The sequence below is a fragment of the Arctopsyche grandis genome, chromosome 7 (assembly GCF_051622035.1).
Source record: "Arctopsyche grandis isolate Sample6627 chromosome 7, ASM5162203v2, whole genome shotgun sequence".
NCBI lineage: Eukaryota > Metazoa > Arthropoda > Insecta > Trichoptera > Hydropsychidae > Arctopsyche > Arctopsyche grandis.
The window spans coordinates 16578975-16598060 of record NC_135361.1 but is presented as its reverse complement, the minus strand read 5'-3'; the positions used below and the strand labels follow the sequence as shown (position 1 = coordinate 16598060).

At 34.0% G+C, this 19086-nt stretch overlaps 5 protein-coding genes across 5 annotated transcripts; 4 read left to right on the top strand and 1 right to left on the bottom strand.

Moving 5' to 3' along the window:
* The first annotated feature begins 4608 nt into the window (after window positions 1-4608).
* LOC143914422 (adenylate kinase isoenzyme 1-like) lies at window positions 4609-7241 on the top strand. The gene is made up of 3 exons (XM_077434638.1): window positions 4609-4774; window positions 5863-6387; window positions 7013-7241. The coding sequence occupies exons 1-3, from the start codon at window positions 4772-4774 to the stop codon at window positions 7082-7084; spliced, it is 600 nt and encodes a 199-aa protein (XP_077290764.1). The 5' UTR covers window positions 4609-4771; the 3' UTR covers window positions 7085-7241.
* A 73-nt stretch (window positions 7242-7314) lies between these two features.
* LOC143914075 (adenylate kinase isoenzyme 1-like) lies at window positions 7315-8213 on the top strand. Its single transcript, XM_077434166.1, has 4 exons — window positions 7315-7341; window positions 7423-7644; window positions 7735-8028; window positions 8076-8213. Exons 1-4 carry the CDS (start codon window positions 7315-7317, stop codon window positions 8211-8213), a joined length of 681 nt encoding a protein of 226 aa, XP_077290292.1.
* A 370-nt stretch (window positions 8214-8583) lies between these two features.
* LOC143914074 (uncharacterized) lies at window positions 8584-10008 on the top strand. Its single transcript, XM_077434165.1, has 4 exons — window positions 8584-8589; window positions 8669-8783; window positions 9138-9461; window positions 9533-10008. The coding sequence occupies exons 1-4, from the start codon at window positions 8584-8586 to the stop codon at window positions 10006-10008; spliced, it is 921 nt and encodes a 306-aa protein (XP_077290291.1).
* A 1195-nt stretch (window positions 10009-11203) lies between these two features.
* Window positions 11204-12088, top strand: LOC143914569 (calcium and integrin-binding protein 1-like). The gene is made up of 5 exons (XM_077434833.1): window positions 11204-11255; window positions 11330-11364; window positions 11440-11687; window positions 11753-11954; window positions 12032-12088. Exons 1-5 carry the CDS (start codon window positions 11205-11207, stop codon window positions 12051-12053), a joined length of 558 nt encoding a protein of 185 aa, XP_077290959.1. The 5' UTR covers window position 11204; the 3' UTR covers window positions 12054-12088.
* Window positions 12089-12590: 502 nt separating this feature from the next.
* Window positions 12591-14107, bottom strand: LOC143914423 (oligosaccharyltransferase complex subunit OSTC). The gene is made up of 2 exons (XM_077434639.1): window positions 13872-14107; window positions 12591-13017 (listed from the first exon to the last, which is right to left on the bottom strand). The coding sequence occupies exons 1-2, from the start codon at window positions 14008-14010 to the stop codon at window positions 12707-12709; spliced, it is 450 nt and encodes a 149-aa protein (XP_077290765.1). The 5' UTR covers window positions 14011-14107; the 3' UTR covers window positions 12591-12706.
* Between the last annotated feature and the right edge of the window lie 4979 nt (window positions 14108-19086).

Sequence of the window (19086 nt, the reverse complement as noted above, 5' to 3'; positions counted from 1 at the left end):
GCCCATGACTATCAAGTAATGTCAAGACAGTTAGCCTTCCTCGTTCAATTGAGTGCAACAGCAACAACATTAAGGCATACTGCAATCAATTCTTTAGTTTTCCTCGATGAATTGAGAAAAGAGATTCCGCAGTGGAAGAGTTGATTGGCAGTGGTTGTCGCACAGTGTTTTCAACTAATGTTTTGTTTATGATCATTATGTGTGGTATTTGGAACTTATGTACAAAAGTTTGACCATAGGGGTTGAGGTATATAAAATATTAACATACTTAATGTTTCTGTTTTTATAAAATAAATCTGAAAATTATAAGACATTTAGAAAATGCTATCTTTGTTTGTATTTACATTAATTCATATCGGGCCATTTAAGTTTTGATTATTGTGTATTTTTCCATCAAATATAGAATCAAAGTGGATACATTTTATTTCGGTTATTTCAGGGTTAACAGGGGGGGGTGCGTAAGACGAACCCTGTAGTAGAGTGAAATACATTCACCCAGATCCCGACCAGGCACCGTGTAGTTCACAGCTTTTTGGTGTCCCTTAAACCGGTGACTTTTCCGGATTTTCCACATACGTCGATAAATTTTCCGCAACGCTCGGTAGAAAATCCGCAACACTAGACATAAAATCTGCAACGGGGCGTTTCCCGAGCACCGCTCCAACAAGCGATGGTGAGCATATTATGTAACACGTTTAAATAATTAAAATAGAATGGCAAGTACCCTGATTTAGGGAGCATGCTGTAGGAAAACGGTTACGTTGGCATAGCACATTGGCCGGCTACCAAATGTTGTCAACGCCTACGCATTTGTGGCTTCGGACGTTCCAAAACACAACATTTACATATGAAAATATATCAAATCACCTACAATCAACGACAGAAATAGCGTTCCAGGTTTGCGCCCATAGTGTTATAGTGAAGTTAGTTATAGGAAAAATTATGTTTATTCGAGTGCGCGATGAAGTCTGTAGTGTTGGAGACGCGTCGTCTCGGAAAAACCGTGTCTCGCGAGGAAAACTTTAATGTGGAGGCTTCGTAACAAACGCAGACCGGATTTTGCAATATCTGAAACGTTATCTGTTGGCATCGGTTCAATTTTTCCACTAGTGATTTTGTCGTTCATTGTAGCGTTTTTACCCCGCGAAAATTTCAAACTGTCATCCTTGAAGCGAGCTTCTATTCGTAATGAGGTTTGTTTATCAAATTGTTTTGTTCAGATTAAAAATAAACACATATCGTAGTCAGTGGTTTTTACTTCAAGGGGTATTGCATTAATATATATTATTTTGTACAAATGATGTTTCAAAATATTCAATGAATTTTATCAAAACTGTTGATTTATCCTTTCAATAGTACAATACAAACTTGAGGCTTTGGAGTTCAGATCAAAAATATACATATTCTTCCATCAAAAAAAACATATTTTCTTTATACAGAATTATATAATTACTACACTATTTTTGTTTTCGAATAGGTGTATGTGTTAAAGTAAGAGTATAAAGCCCGCTGATGTATACATTGTCTAGTAGGTGTATGCAACTTCAAAATCATCTAGCAACAGTGTACATGAGAGACGTAACCTTTAACTACTTAATTTACCCTAACCTAAAAGCATAGGTAATACGAATGTACATACTTTTAAAACTTTTACAATAGATTGAATCTTGTTAATTACTATCTATTTCGTATGAATTCAAAAATAAACTGGTTATTTGAATACATTCGGTTCCATTCTTGAGCATAAAATTCATTAAAAGGGTAACGTCAAAACTAGATTATCTGTCAAACTTTGATAAGCCGTCTTTGATCAAAAAATTTACAGTGCATGAATTTGCTAGCCAGAGTATATCTTGTTTAGTAAGAGTATCTGTGAAATCTAGCGTTGTAAGCTTTAGCTAAAAATCAAAGCTGGTGTATGCACTTTTTAGACAATGTATACATCTACGAGACTTGACGCTTTTACTGTAACATTTGCATTAATATTAGTAATTTACTAATTTGCATCTCTTACATTCACGATTCGTATTTCAGTCAATCGAAAGCTTATATCGATGTTAATCGATTGTTAAATTTTGTACATGTTGCAGTCCACGGGTATATTTCGTTCATTCATGAACATACTAGTGCGTTTAAGCGCGAAGAAATCTGTTCAGTGTCAGCGTACACAAAAGAACCAATTAACAAACGAACTATTTTTTACATGCACAAACTTATAGGCATAAGTTTAATTTTCTAATATTATCTATATACATGTGTATGCTTACCCTGGGTTGTAGTATTTTAAATATTAGTGGAAACGAGAATTATAGCAACGTTGTAATTTGATTTTTATAGCATTTCTCTTTTAAATACTTAGCGTTTTACCTCTCAAAGGTTTTGTAACAAACATATCAAAAGCTTAATGCGACATCTGGTTAATCTAAAACAAATAGTTCTTGTATTAATACAGTGGTATGTTCATGAACGAACCGAAGTAAACACTTGGAATGTGACATATTTAAATCTAAAGCGTAAAATTTGGCTTTTGTAGTAGTTCCAGGATCAAAAAATTTAAAATAATATTCATTATATAATATTATCAATATTATAATGTAAATATTGCATAACTATGTGCATACATCATAATATAAAGACGTTGAACTTGGCACGAGAATAAACTTTCACTTGACGGTTGACTGAGCGCAAAGAAATGTTCACCGCATTATAATTGGAAATAAACCGTATCATATTAACTCAAATATGTGTGAATTTATGAAAATAACGCAATCGGATGTCTGGCAGGTATTAATTGGTATAACGTCTGCCATTATTTGCTTCTATTTCTCGACTGAACTTCACATCATGGTTATTTATTTCGGTATTGGCACAAGGTCTTCGTAGGTCACACAATTCGTGGTCAACGCTTCTGTTATAAATATTCAATTAGTTTACATTGTCTTCTTTAATAAAATTAATCGTATATTTTATGATGTAATAAAATCCTCGTAGTACGGCAATACAAATTTTATGTATTTGTCTAACGTATTCAAACGGATCAAATTTGAAGTTTTATAATTTTAAATCAAATTAATTTTATAATTTCATTACCTGGATTAATACTATCGATCTCCATGACAATAGCTGTCAAATAAATGTCACAATAAATATTATATTACATATGTACATATGTATGTATAATATGCCAGCAATACAATAATCTACATATGTATGTAAGTCAATCGATCATTTATAATGCTAAACGTTTCAACCTAATCCACGTGTAGACGAAATTGTTAAATCGAGCTAAAATTCCAGCACAATTTATATATTTAATATCAATCTTACATATTTACAGTTTAATTTTGTTTTTCTTTTCAAAATATATATATATATATATATATATATATATATATATATATATACTATGGTGCCATTACGGGCTTTGCCCCAAGGCGACATCTATGTCCAAGTTTTTACATATTTAGAGTATAAACTTAAATAATATTAATTTGAAATCATATTCAAACAACGGTGACAAATGAGCATATTTACATAGGTTGCTATTTATGGAACCGTTTTAACAATGAAATCATAAAAATTAGCAAACTCTGATAGGAAGAGTTTGACCTGGAGTCGCAGACATACATATATCCAGTACGAGTACGAGTTTTTAGCTCGCAATTTCACCAATTTAATATTCAGCACACTTCCAATTAACACTTTTAAACGAAAACAATAGTGTAGCCAGAACACTATCCTAATTAACATGTTTCAATATAAAATAGTATTAACAGTGGGAAAAAATCCCAAGTGAAAATACGTACTTTTGACTTTTGATTTGAACTGGACGACTACTTAGAGAAATTTGAAAGCTGAAAAGTACTTCAAATGAAAGATAAAATACCCAAATATAGATTCCAATATTCATTTTGAACAGGAAATCGACAGATTTTGAGACATCAAACGAACAACACCAAGCTATAGAAAAATCGCGCGATTTAAAAAACACATACATATATCCAAATCTCGAGCTAATCAACATTTCTTGTTACCAAATTCGTGTTTACTATTTATATATATAGATATTATGTTTACTATTATGTTTACTATTTATATATATAGACATAGATCTCTAAGAAAAGTCATATCTCGTCTCTGAACCATTTTTCGTGTCGAACAGTGTTATTTAAATATCATTTTTTTCTTATGAAATGAATTTTCTTTCTTAATTAAATGAATTCGAAATGTCTACATCACCAGAAGCTCTGCATTTTTATTTTGAGAAATCAATGTTTCAAGACAAGGAGCCCATTATACATACATATATGTATTTATAGTATGCAAGAGTCCAGAGTTATTTATTTTGAATTATATAATAAAGTATGAATTTTATCGCCTTCGTTGTATAAAACAAAAACTCATACAGCTCTAGGAAATTTACAGATTACTTCAAATAATAAAGGTACATAAAAATATATCTATATTTATTATTTTTCATTACTCAAATGAAAGTGAAATCTTAGTGTGTGACCCCTGACACTAATGTGTGTTTGAGTTATATATCTGGCAAACATTTTCCCAGTGTCAATCAAGTCCCAAATTCAGTCAGTGTCTGGGTCAGTGTCGTGACCGGTATGTGGTAGGGGTAATACAGTTGCAGAACGACTGGTCAATTTCCCTGTTGTCTGATATAGCTCAGTGTGAACCTGACGGTCTGCGAAACCACTCGGTCTTCGACTTTAAGGGTTCTACAGCTGTCCAGCTCGGTCACCCCTATTACGTAATAAATATGGTACGTTTTCCTTAAAATTAATCATAGGTACATAGTAATAAAATTGTTAGAATTCCGACGAATTTTCAATGCTAAATCGAGTCACGTGTGTTGCGTTCATCATTATTATCACTGTCATAACTTGTTGAGCAACTTTTTTATCATTATTAAAAAAAAATTCGAATAATTGGGATCTGAAGAGTTTTATCAAACTTATCTATAATACACATCATACATTAAATCGATATAATAACAACACATACTTGTTTATACGTAAAATTAAAACATATGAACATTTTTCAATTTAAATTATTCTATTAGTATATTGATCTATTCTTTATTAAATTATTAATTATTATAAAATAGCTTTGACACATTTCTTTTTAAAGTGTCCTCGTCGATGTTTTAAGTATGAGAATATTTTTGGAATCTGCAATATGATATGACGTTTTTAAATAAACTACATATGTTTGTATGTACATACATATATTTAAAAAACTACAAGTTATTGTATAGTTCTGTGAAACTGCTGTATAAAATCGATTTCAAAACGTTCGCTTTCGTGACAATGCATTCGCATTTCATTTTGTACGGGCAATTTTCACGGTCAGTTTGAAAACTTAAACATGAATCGTATCGTAATATGGCAAATATCCGTCAGAAATTACAGAACACATGCATAGTAGTATTAAATATGTATATTGCACAAGTTTTATAATGATTTAGTTGTTAATGACAAATTAAACATGCACATTGCAATTTTGAAATGATACCAAATACGTCACAGTAGTGGGGATAGGAAATCAATCGATGCCAAATCATATGATCTTAACTATAATATAGATCAAATTTGTTGCAGACACAATGATAAAACAATTAGTATTCATATTTTTAAGAAGACAGTATACCATCACACGAACCAACTTCTCCAGAGTAGGTTCAATTACAAGTGTGCTTGATTGTTAATAACAGTAGTAACCGCCATACATTTTATATAACGCAGTCATTGTCTGTCATGATGGGTCTGTGACGTATTTCCTGTCAGTTGAATTGGGTCAAACGAGACCAATCACGTTCATTTGATTCATCATATAATTCTGTACTTTCAGGCTCCTGTAGATTTGAATGCTTTGCGTGAGGCCAAACTTCCCGTTGTGTGGGTGTTGGGTGGTCCTGGATCGGGAAAAGGCACTCAATGCGACAAGATCATAGCTCAATATGGATTCACTCATCTGTCGACTGGAGATCTGCTCAGAGCTGAAGTCGCCAGTGGTTCCGATAGGGGCAAGAACCTTACCGCGATCATGGAAAGGGGGGAGCTGGTGCCCAACGATGTGGTTCTTGACTTGCTCAAAGAAGCTATGCTCACCAAAGTAGCCACTTCCAAAGGTTTCCTCATTGATGGCTACCCACGAGAGAAGGACCAAGGAATCGCCTTTGAAAAGGAGATTCTTCCTTGTACCATTATCTTGTACTTTGACGCTTCGGAGGATACCCTCACCAAGAGATTATTGGGAAGAGCTTTGAGCTCAGGTCGCGCTGATGATAATGAAGAAACTATCAAACTCAGACTGCAGACTTTCTTAAAGAACAATGATCTTGTTTTAGCTTTGTATCCTGAGAAATTGAAACGGGTAAATATTTTGAAATTTTTAAAATAATATAGTATATGTCTACAAAACTTACCTATCTACAAAAAAATAGTTCAGTAAGATTTTAATCTGTTTTGTTACCCTTAATATCTCGATTCCATTATTCATCTTCAAAATCGCGATATTTTAATAGATAAGTTGGTCAATTCTGCTCATGAATATTGTACGGGCTCTTCAACGTGGTCGAGTTTAGGTCGCTATCCTGTGAGTTGGGACTGAGTCGACCATGTTGGTGGCTAACGCTTTACTTCCTTCCCGGCCATCACATTAAATAGTCGTGAATCAAACCACATTTCATTTCATTCTTTCCGCCCCCATTATATTAAAATATTGATTATAACAGCTTAGATTCTGATATAATAATTCCAAATAAGTTATTATCTGTTAACGCACAAATTTCGTTTTATGTGTGAAAATGATTCCACCCCAAAATTTTGAATAAATTATTTATCCCAACCACTAAATGATAAATTCCTTCAAATCAGCTTATCTGCTCATTATTCAGTTAATATTCTTCTCAATATGAACCCTACTAAAGAAAATAAAAGTAAAAAATAGTCTTTATTAATATTGCGTGTACTAAAAACACTTTATATTTTAATTTCAGATTAACGCTGAAGCATCTGTGGATGAAATATTCAATCAAGTTCAAAGTGAGATGAATGCCATCGTCAGTTAATCTAAGTTTATTTTTAATTAAAAAAATTACTGTTACCTCATCTAAAGTCATTGTGTATTTATTAATTCTTATCAATATGATTAAATATAAGTTTAAAAGTATTAAGTAAATTGTTGTTTTATTCTAATTAAATTTGAAATTATATGTTTGAAAAATCTTCAGTTGTTTTTCTTTGTTTTAATACAATTTTCAATGATACCCCAATAAAAAGTTTGCGCACGCTCGTAAAAATGGGATGCGTACTTGCAAAAGAATACGTAAGTGATTTAATATATTGTGTAATTGAAATTTCATTATACGAATAATGTGAATAAATTATAATTAATTGAATATTGAAGGACGTATACACGAAGAGTAATTTAGGTACTTTGAAAGACGTACCCGTAGTGTTCGTATCAGGCGTACCAGGTGCTGGAAATAAAACCGCATCTGAATATCTATCGTCTATGACAGGTTTTGTATCAATTTTTCCCGGCGATTTGGAAAGAAATTTAGATCCAAACATTGAAAATGACGACACAGTTGCGAAAGCGTTGAAAGAAAATAAAATATTACCAGAGGTTGGCAATTGTGGTTATATATCATACATATGTATTATACAACTCTACTTCAATTTTATTTTCATAAAAAAATCTAATATTATTTTATAGGAAGCAACCGTCGAACTTATTAAAAAAGAAATGCTGAAGCACGAAGACGCCAAGGGTTTCATAATAGGCGGTTTCCCACGGAATGTGAAATCCTTGAAAAAGTTCGAACAACTCGTTAAAATACCTGAAAAAGTAATAAATCTCCAGGTTGACAACGATACGGCTAAATCAAGATTAGAGAAAAAGTTTGGTGAACTTGGGAAAACCGCTAACGAAATCAAACAAGTCGAACAGATCGTAAAAACGGCTAGTTATGAAATGAAAAGAGTTCAAAAGAATTTCGATGAAGATACTGTTATATCGGCAAGTTTTCACATTTTCGAAAATTGTATTTTGTTCAGTGGCGTGCCGTGACTTACTTACATGTGCGCGAGCAGGGACTCGGTGTGATGTCACCTAGTCCCCTTGTATCCTTTTTATCGCACACGCAAGTGAAGCTGTGCGATAAAAACAGGGAGAGTTCCACGGCACACCACTGATTGTGTTATATAAGTAACTTGGTTAGAGAACATTATACTTACAACTGGGCAGTTTCCACTCTCGATGTGATTACATTTCCAAATCCAAAGAGGAACTTCTTGAACAAATTTATATACATATATAAATTGGCGGGCTGAAAACTAGACTGGTACAAGTGACATTTTTAAAAAGATCTGGTTTAAGTGCTAAAATAATAGCATATATGAAATGCTATTATTTTAGCACTTAAACCAGCTTTTTTTTAAAATGTCACTTGTACCAGTCTGGTTTTCAGCCCGTCAATTTGTACAGAAAATTTTATATATTTCTTAATCGTACTAAAATGCGACTATATTTTATAGCATAATTGTGCCGTTATTCAGAAATAGAATGGATGCGCAACTCTACTATGAGTTTTCAATGTAATATACTCTTCATGTATAAAATAAAAAAACGTATATTAATCTTTTTTCAGGTGGACAGTTCGTGTACTAATTTAGTCGAGTGGAACAAGTCCATTGAATATGCATCGCAATCAATAGTAGACAAAGAAAACGACAGCCAGTGTTCGTCAGATGAAAAGGATGCTAGTGAAAATTGACATGATAATGATGATATAATGACAACAATAGTTAAGGCTGAAGTTCTACAAATCAATATCAAAAATAGCACGGCATTACAACTTTTGTATCTGTACCATTAGCTTTTCTACAGTGGCTCATTTCATTAAATTTCTATACGTTCTGTAATAAATTCTCAAATATATTATAAATCAAAGTTGTATATGTGAAAATATATAAATATAATATTAAATTAACCTTTTTGCTTGTGAAATTTTGACTATTACAAACCAATATAAATCTGTTTGCCAAAGTTTTCACTTTTAATAATAAAAGAAATGTTTTATTTTAAAACCATAACAATTGTATTTTTAATGAATGTAGTGAATATTAATGGTAATAATTGCATAAATTCTGTTGAAAAAAATACACCTGAATACTATTTAATATCTCCTTGTCAACGTTCTCAATTTAGTGAATTAGCTTCGCATAATTACAAAAGTTTAGAAGAGTGTAAAAATTTGGCCATAAAAAAAAGAGCGATGGCTTTTAATTTTAGTCCAAATGAACGATTTAAAATCGCAAGTGATAAAAATCAAACGAATCTAAAATCGTGCATAATTATGTCTTGTCCTGAAGTTGAAAACTCAACTTCCCTCGTGTTAGATATCAAATATGATTACTACAGCATTTTTACAAATCCGATTCGTAAGTAATAAAATAGCTTAATTTTATACCACTTCCAAGGCAATTTTAAATGTTTGTCGGCTTATTTTCAGCTCCGATTAATGCAACTTGTGTCATCAGTGTCGGAATATTTGTTTATCACACTTTGGAATTAAATTATACTGCTTCCCGCCAAGCTTGTTTAAGTTTTGGAGCGGACCTGGCCGACATTGGGACCGAAACTAGGACCACGGAATTGTCCAAACATATATCCATACTGTCGGGCAATCGCAGTAAATTTAAAATGTTCTACGTGGGAATGGACGATTTGAATATTGAAGGGGAATTTTTAAAATCGAATGGGGAGTCATTGAAATGTTCTATATATCGAGCTTGGGCTCCCGGACATCCTAAAAATCGACGAGCCACTCAAGATTGCGTTGCTTTAGATAGGAACAAAATGTGGCATGTCGTCGATTGCGATAAACGATTGCCATTTATTTGTGAAATATTTCCAGGTGGTTACTATGATTATTATGATGATTATAAAATGTTTGAATGCGTTGATTTTATTACTATTTATGATTAGAAAATTTCCTTTTTAAAATTTTATTATAAAAATCTTAAGTTAATATTTTTATATAATTTATATATTTGGCACTTTTTCTTAAAATAAATTAAATAATTTTCATCGTTGACATTAATCAATAGAACATATATGTGTGTTTTGATTTTTTCAGTAGTCCATAACTTCAGTAGTCTATAACCCCGGTTCGGTGATTACTAGTCAAATGTGAACCGGTCACAGGACAACCGGTCGCTCTAGATCGGTCACACGTGATCACCCGTCACACTAAAGCTGGTCACGAGAAAACTGTTCATACCCTAAAACTGGTCACGAGAAAACTGGTCACACCCTAAAATCGGTCAACCAGTTTTCTCGTGACCGATTTTTGGGTGTGACCAGTTTTATCGTGACCAGTTTTAGGATGTGACCAGTTTTAGTGTGACGGGTGATCACGTGTGACCGATCTAGAGCGACCGGTTGTCCTGTGACTGGTTTACATATGACTAGTAGTCCGTTTACCATAACTCCGTAGAGTACTAGTTAAGAATCACTATCTTGATATTAATTATAATAACCTGAGGATGCCGTTTTTTATTTTGTCTCTTTAATTGCATGCTTTCGGCTTGGGGTCGTCCATAAATTACGTCACACGACAATAAGTATTTCCCCCCTCCTACTTATTTTCAGAAAATCTGTTAAATTATATTTCATATTGACAACACCCCATTTGTAATAGCAAGCAGTAACTTTTAGAAAAAATAAAGAATTATTCTATTAGTTTTTTGGCCGCCTCTATCTCCTTTGTTACAAATAATCATATTATATTAGAATATTCTCCCCTTCCTCCCCCATTGGCGCCGTGCACACATACGATATCTACAACCGATATTTCCATATCCAGTTCCCATATTGCAACCTGTGGCTGCTATTTAGGAACTGGATATGGAAATATCGGTAGTAGATATCGTGTGTGTGGGCGGCGCCATTGGGGAGCGACGTCAATATTGACAACTCTTGAACAACGAGTTTGTAAAATGGACTTCTAGAAATTACGATGTGTTTTCTTGATGCACTATTTTAGGACATATGTAGCTATTTGCATGTAAGTCTATTCACGACTTAAGTCGATAAAAACGGCCGATGAATAGAATGAATACTAGGCCATAATAAATCGTGTTATGGTCTGCGATGTGTATAAAAAGTATTGTAACGTCAAGATGGGGCAGGGTCGCAGTCAGTTTACTGAAGAAGAATTGCAGGATTATCAAGTATATAAATGACTTAGACATTTCTATAATTTCAAACACTATTCATGAACCTGACACATATGTACTCTTTTCAGGATCTGACTTATTTCACAAAGAAAGAAGTATTATTGTAAGCGAGAACTGAATTTTGTATCATTGTTAAATTGCAAATAAATATTCTATATAAAATATTTTCTCTATGCAGTGCCCATCAGAAATTTAAGGCTCTAGCCCCTGAGAAGGTGGGACATAATAAAAATGCCAAATTGCCGATAACGAAGATTTTGCAATACCCCGAACTGAAGGTTAATCCGTTCGGCGACAGAATATGCAAAATATTCAGCTCCAGTCATGACGGGGATTGTACTTTTGAAGACTTCTTAGATATGATGTCGGTGTTTAGTGAGAGTGCTCCAAAATCAGTTAAAGCTGAACATGCATTTCGCATATTTGGTTGGTTATTTTTGGTTCTTGTCACATGTTGACTGTGCGCTTGTTCTAATGTAGATCCATTTTAGATTTCGACGGAGATGACATGTTGGGTATGTCAGACTTACGACAAGTCGTCGAAAGACTTTGCGGCACCGCCCAAAGGCTGTCCGATTCCGAAATGCAACATCTTATACAAAATTTACTAATGGAAGCAGATCTGGACGACGACGGAGCTTTATCCTTTGCTGAATTCGAACATATAATCGATAAAAGCTCAGATTTTTCTCAGTTAGTTGAAACACATTTTTATATACATATACATACATAATAATGGCATAGTTTTAATAATTGTTTCTTTTTTGCAGTGCTTTTAGAATCCGACTGTAATTTTCAACACACAAGACTGATTTACGTACCACACAAAACGATATTTTTTACATTATTTATTTAATTAAAATGTTTATTTATATTATATTTTAGATTTATAAACATATATTAAATATACTCATTTTATTTAACTATGTAAATGGAGAAGAGTTGAAGCAATTAATCTCGGTGTGATAGGAATTAACATTACTATCACTCACTTAGATTCGAGTCTCAAATGTTATGTCTGAATACAGACATATTGCTAACGTTAACCACATATGTATTAATTTGGTCTGACTTGTAGAACAAATTGCAAAATATTTTCGAGCAGTTACAATCATTGAGATTTGGTTATTTTTATTGTATAAGTTTAAGCCGTTTAATCTTCCACGAATAATTTATTTCAAATAATTTTGGACTTGACAGTCCTTTATGAAGTTCCAATACTCAAATTATTCCATTGTAATGGAAAGATGCCATATTATGATAAATAGTTCATAAAGCTAATTTGTACCTATGAATAAGACATGTATGACGATATAAAATAAATATATTCGAATTAAAAAAAATCTTTATTTAAAATATACACACATGCTAAATATAAAACATTTAACATTTTAGAATTGATTTTGTGACATTTAAAATCCAGTTCAAATTTGTACTTATACATATTAACCTTGTAAATAGCCTGGAAGTTTCATACGCATGAAAATCCACGTGGTGAAGAACGAAACGAGGATGCATATGAATCCGACGGAGATTAGTAGTATTCTGTTCAGTTTCGGCGTAGATGGATTGTGCGTCTGGTCCAAAATGATGAACCCTAACCCGCCCATGGAAAAGAGAAAGCTGGATGCGAGACCCTCCATGATGTACTGTCCGTTGACTCGGTTGGGCATGAATGCTACCGGTCTCGAATGGCCATGCTCGTCCGTGGTTGATCCAACACCTGGCGGCTCCACAATAACGTCAAATATGATACCTGAACAAATGAAAATGAAATTTAATACATATCCTATACTACTTGGGTAATGCTTCCATAACAAAATTGTATGAAACAACCCCTTTGGGAATGAGAAAGCGATTTAATTACATAATTTCTCGACTATTTAAATATGATTTCTACAAATATTTTTTTTTTATTTTATCTTTAATAACCCCAGTGCCCCATTCCTGGTCAGAAACATTGTACATTTGATACAAGTATTATTAATATTATTCAAAGTACATAAATACATATCAATTAATAAACACAGAGACATCTATGGTCTAATTTGTAAATTTGCAGTATTTTATACAATTCAGCGAAATTCAACATTGCTGAAAACTCGAGATTTTGCGAGAAAATAGGCAAGGTCGCCAATTTTTTCAATGAAAATCAGATAAATTGGCAAACTCTGATAGGAAACGATCGACCTGGAGTCACAAATCCAAGCTCTGACCAGCAGAAACCAGTGACCACTCTGTTCAAAGCATTATATGCTAACCAATAGTCTATTCTGCTGGTTAGAATCTGAATAGAATCCAGACACTTCCTTGTCGTGCTCATGGTTAGAGAAAGCGAGTTAAACTTAGTGTTATTTATATTAAACATAGATTCATTCTCAGGTTTTACTGCTTCGTAAGTCGCTTTACTATTCCGAGTTATATATACAAATTTTCATGACCTCAACATCTCTACAGAGCAATGAGAGGTCTTCCATTTTATAAGTACATACATATATGGTATCCAACAATTACTGAAATATCTTTGATAAGTATAGGATGGTGTGCTTTGCAACACTGCTATATGTTAAATAATTGTATGGAAGGGTAGGGTAGAGATAAGGTATTGACCTCCGGTAACCAAGAAGTATGAGGCAAGTATCATTGAGAAGACCAGCATAGCGGAGGGCATTCGCACCCAGCCCGGCTTCCGCAGTTTTATTGGAGGAGCCTCCAGCAGCAGGAACGGGACTGAATATAAATACTCCATTATTGAACGACGTGTGACACTAAATTACACACACGCCAAGTATGCCGGCTCGACCCGGCCAACTGACAGCGACACGTCACGATACACACCACAATGTACGACCATAATCTATGCGTGGATTTTCGGTAATTGGACTATTCGTCACATTGGGGTGGTCACAAAGACAATTTTTGTCATGAAAATCGCGAATACACAATATTTGGCACTCAAGTTCTCGTTACTATGATAGTTATCGTTAGTATGATGGACTTTTCGGCTGCCAGATGTTCCGTTATAGAGATTTTAGTGACTTTGTGACGAGTAATCACCGAACCGGATTTTCGATATTTGCACAATTTCGAGTTTCTGCTTTAGCGTGTAATTTAAAAAAACGCTTAACATGGCTTACAGTTCAACATCATAATGGGCTGTGTTTTATAAATAAATATCTTCACTTCCCTTCTAGTATTAAACAAATTTATATCGCTTTACCATAAATCAAAAACGTCTTCTATTGATTAACATAATTGTCGTTACCATGCTAGTCAATAGCCCCCTTTACACAGTCGTTCTATCGTGCGCGAAAGAGTGCGCGTGTAAAGATCTTGAACCGGGAAGGGATAAACCGCGCGATAAACTCAGAAGTCCTGCGCGCAGTCGTGTGGCTCGACGTTATCTTTACACAGAAAATTCTTTCGGGCACGCTTTTGTTACAAGATGGCGGACTTACGCACGTGGAGTAAAGAATTGGTTGTGGAATTACTTTTAATGTACCAGTCTTTTCCGTGACTCTGGAAAATTAAGTCCGAGGAGTATAAAAACAAAAATATGAAAGAGGAAGCTTATAAAAAAATAGTTGACTTCGTTAAAGAAAAAGGATTTTCTAATGCTAATCGAGATTTTGTTGTCAAAAAATTTCAAATCTTAAGAGAAAAGCTTTATTTTTTATATCTATCTTTTGATAATTTGCAACAATAGCACCTGATAATACAATAATAATTGTGCTGAATTTAATTTATTTTTAGATATGATATACAATGGATTTTAGATTTTGGAACATACACTGCATCAGTGATGTCAAGTAAGGTCTGTTCATACTTAACAGCACTGCACGACTCCGTTTCAAATATGTCATTTTATTACATTTCTATTCATATCTACCTACACGTCGCGGTCACGTCACGTTCACAGCATTTTAGCGGAGTGCAAGGCAAAATTTGCTTACTTATACATTACAGGCCATGACGATACGGCGCAATATTGCTTACGTCGTATTGTCAAGTACTTACAATATGAATGCATACACGTGCATTCGTAGCTACGCGTCAGAATACAAGTCAGCAAAAATGTTTCGGCGTTTATCGAACGAAAAATTATGTATAATCGCGTTGTTGTTGGAAGAAGAAGCTCAAGAAGGCAATAAAAAAGCACGGAGGCGTTTTGATGTGCATCCCATGTTAAAAAATAGAAAAACCGAAGGAGAGTTTTGGACACTGTATAAGGAGCTTGTGGATAATGGACAAAATTTTTTTAAATATTTCCGTAAAAAATTTAATTTTTTTTTAAATATTTGCACCAAAACCAATTGAACAGCTGTCAACTGTCACTATCGATAATTGGTCCAAAACGGCACAGCGGCTGACTCATGGCTCGTAATTCGCGTGTATATTTCCACGATGGCCAAAAAAACGGATACGATACGTTGACGGATGTTGCTGTAAGGTATGAACAGGAAATGTCGGGTACTGCTGTAAGCCTGCCGTCGCGTAAACGTGACGGTTGGTATGAATATACCCATACAAAATGTATCAAAGAATACTTTTCGTACGGCCGGATACCTGCCGAAGTCGTTACGTGCTGACTAGGTATGAACAGACCTTTATTCGTATTTGATTTATTTTTCATTTTATTTTATTAAAATTTTCATTTAATGGATCGTTTCTTCTTATTTTTGATTAAATCAACATCAACGAACATCATAACTTGCGCCATGATATTTCTTCTATCCATTTTTCACCGCAACACTACTATAAAACTGCGTTATTTCAGTAAAACTGTGCGTTTCGCACACACTCCAACACGCGCCAGTTTCGCGCGGTCTATCACGCACGATTAGCCTTTACACGTTCGCTCTTTCCGTTTTAACAAAAAGTGGTAGGAGTAATCGCGCGCGAAAGAACGTTAGTGTTCACAACTGCGAAAACAGTATCGCGCACAGGCTTACCCGCACGCAATCCTGTACGCTCCTGAGAACGCGCGATAGAACAACTGTGTAAAGGGGGCTATTGGCTATTCAGAATTTCATGCCCGCTCTTCATATTGGCTCCATTCTGTGATAAAAATTTCGTGCACAAAAAGTTGCTCGTGAGATCAACTTTTTGTGCACAGACATTATCACTTTGTAACTAGGGTTTCTGGACTCGACCCAGCCGGATAATGTCTTAAAACGCGGACCCGGACCCGGCCTTCAAAACCCGCCGGGTCCGGGTATTTAAAATTTCGAGTATTAACGTAAAAATTCAAAATGATTTTCAGTTGATACATAGAAAATATCCAAATATGTGTTTTTTACCAAAAATAAAAATTGGAAATGCCTCCCACGCCACTAAAAATAAATGACAAAAACATTGAACTAGTGCATCAATATAAATATTTAGGATGCTAGTTGAACGACCAATGGGACCATTCACGAGAGATTAAAATCAGAATAGAGATGGCGCGAAACGCTTTCTTCAAGATGCGTGATCTCCTCTGCAATAGAGATTTCAATCTTGACCTAAGGATGAGAATTCTACACTGCTACGTTCTATCAGTACTTCTTTATGGGGTCGAATCCTGGACCATGACTCAAGCTACAGAGAAAAAGCTGGCAGCATTTGAAATGTGGTGTTCCAGGAGAATGTTGAGGATCCCCTGGGTGGACACAGTCCGAAATGAAGAAGTATTGAAACGAATGAAAAGAAAACGAGAGTTATTAAGCGTCGTGAAGCGCACAAAACTCGAATACCTGGGTCATGTGATGAGAAATCCGAAGTATGAAATCATACAGCTCATATTGCAGGGGAAAGTACAAGGGAAAAGAAGCGTTGGTAGAAGACGTATCTCATGGATGGGCAATCTCCGTGGATGGTACCAATGTGACTCCACAACACTTTTCAGGGCAACCATGGATAGAGAGAAGATATATGTCATGATATCCAACCTCCTACGAGGAGGAATAAAAAAGAAGAAGAAGAAGTATGTTTTTTATAGATTCTGTGTGTACATGATTCATATCGGTCTCCGTGACTTGACAGAATGTTAAATGACAGAAAACACAAATATCGGAAGGCAAAGATCGAAAATCGAAAGATCTTAAGTCGAAAGATAAAAAAAATGGTGCATGGTAAACGGTACATACTCACTTAATTTGCGTGAGCAGGATACAACAGGAACAAGAGGAACAGGCTTTTCCTCCCGTATTAATGTGCGCGCGCAGAATACGGGAGGAAAAGCATGTTCCTCTTGTATCCTGCTCGCGCAAATTAAGTGAGTATGTACCGTTTACCATGCACCATTTTTTTTTTGATCTTTCGACTTAAGATCTTTCGATTTTCGATCTTTGCCTTCCGATATTTGCGTTTTCTGTCATTTAACATTCTGTCAAGTCACGTAGACCCGATTCATATACATAGTATGTATATATGACCTTATTTGTTCGAGAACTTGATTTTACGACTTGTGACTTCTGAGAAAACTTCGAATGATGGAGCGCAACCGAAAACGATACGTACTGAAATTTTGCTAAATGTAGAGTTTCACTCATATACGGCGTACATATTTTTAAGTTAATTTCAATAGGTCACAATGTGAAACAAGGTTCATTGATTAAAAAATCCTCGGGTTAAATAATAATGTAGCAATAAGTTATTTTAAATTTAAAAATCGAAAGCATATTGATAATTTTAATTATGAAATCGTTATGAAACGTAAAACATAATACATCAATAAACAGTGATAAAAATAAACATAAAACGTAAGTTATATATAATAGATGATCTTAAAAACAATACAATTGGTGATAAAACCCATGTCAAAATAACAATTTTGTCCAGTTTCATATCTACATATGCACCGGAAGACAAAAAGGATTAGTAAAAACCATTTTGGCGATAGTGGTTCCTTTTTTACGGGATATAATAGGTAAAGTACATTCAGTCTTAGTTCAACTTTCGTTTAAAACATTCATCCGTTATTTGTTTCATTTCATTTTACATTTATCCGGCCTGTTTTTTTATTGATTCGCGACTATTGAACTTATCTACTTGACTTCCCGCTACACATCTATAACATGGGCCGCCCTTGGATTCATCTTAGAGAGTGCAGTAATTAAATAAATGTATGTATATAAGTTTTCTTTTAATTAATCATTTTGTGATTTTTTATGTTGATGTGGTGAAATCTTAAAATTAATTAATATTGGGTATCCTACTAAGTTTCACGTGTTTTGAAATTAAACAATACACTTACCTTGAACCCAACAATGAAATATCATCATATCATAAATTCTATTAGGATAATGATACATTAAATTATTGGAATTTCATTCGTTTTAAACTATGAAACTTTTATTTGAATTTGTATTTTTTTTCTATATATTTGTATTTTTTTATTATATATTTGTATTTTTTTCTATTATATGTTTGTATACCATATTGTATTTGTATTTCTTTATTACATGTTTTTATCGCCTTTTACATAATAAATAATTTAAAATCTGAAAGTTTTTGATTTTGATTTTGGACCCGGACCCGTCGGGTTTTCAAAATATTGGACCCGGATCCGTCGGGTTTTTAAAACCCTATTTGTAACATATAATTACGTTAACCATACGTCCATTATTTAAGACAGTCCTTTAGTTCACTGCTCTGTCCTTTAGAGTTATTTGTTTTCTAAAATTGTCTCTTTTGTCCTTCATTTTCTTTGTAAAGTCGACTATCGCTGTTTCACTAACACTAGGACGGCCTACCGGCGAACCTTAAAAATCGGTTCTGTTTTCTGCTGTAGAAATGTCAGATTGACAAAAGAAAATGTCAAAGATTGAAGAATGACGACCAA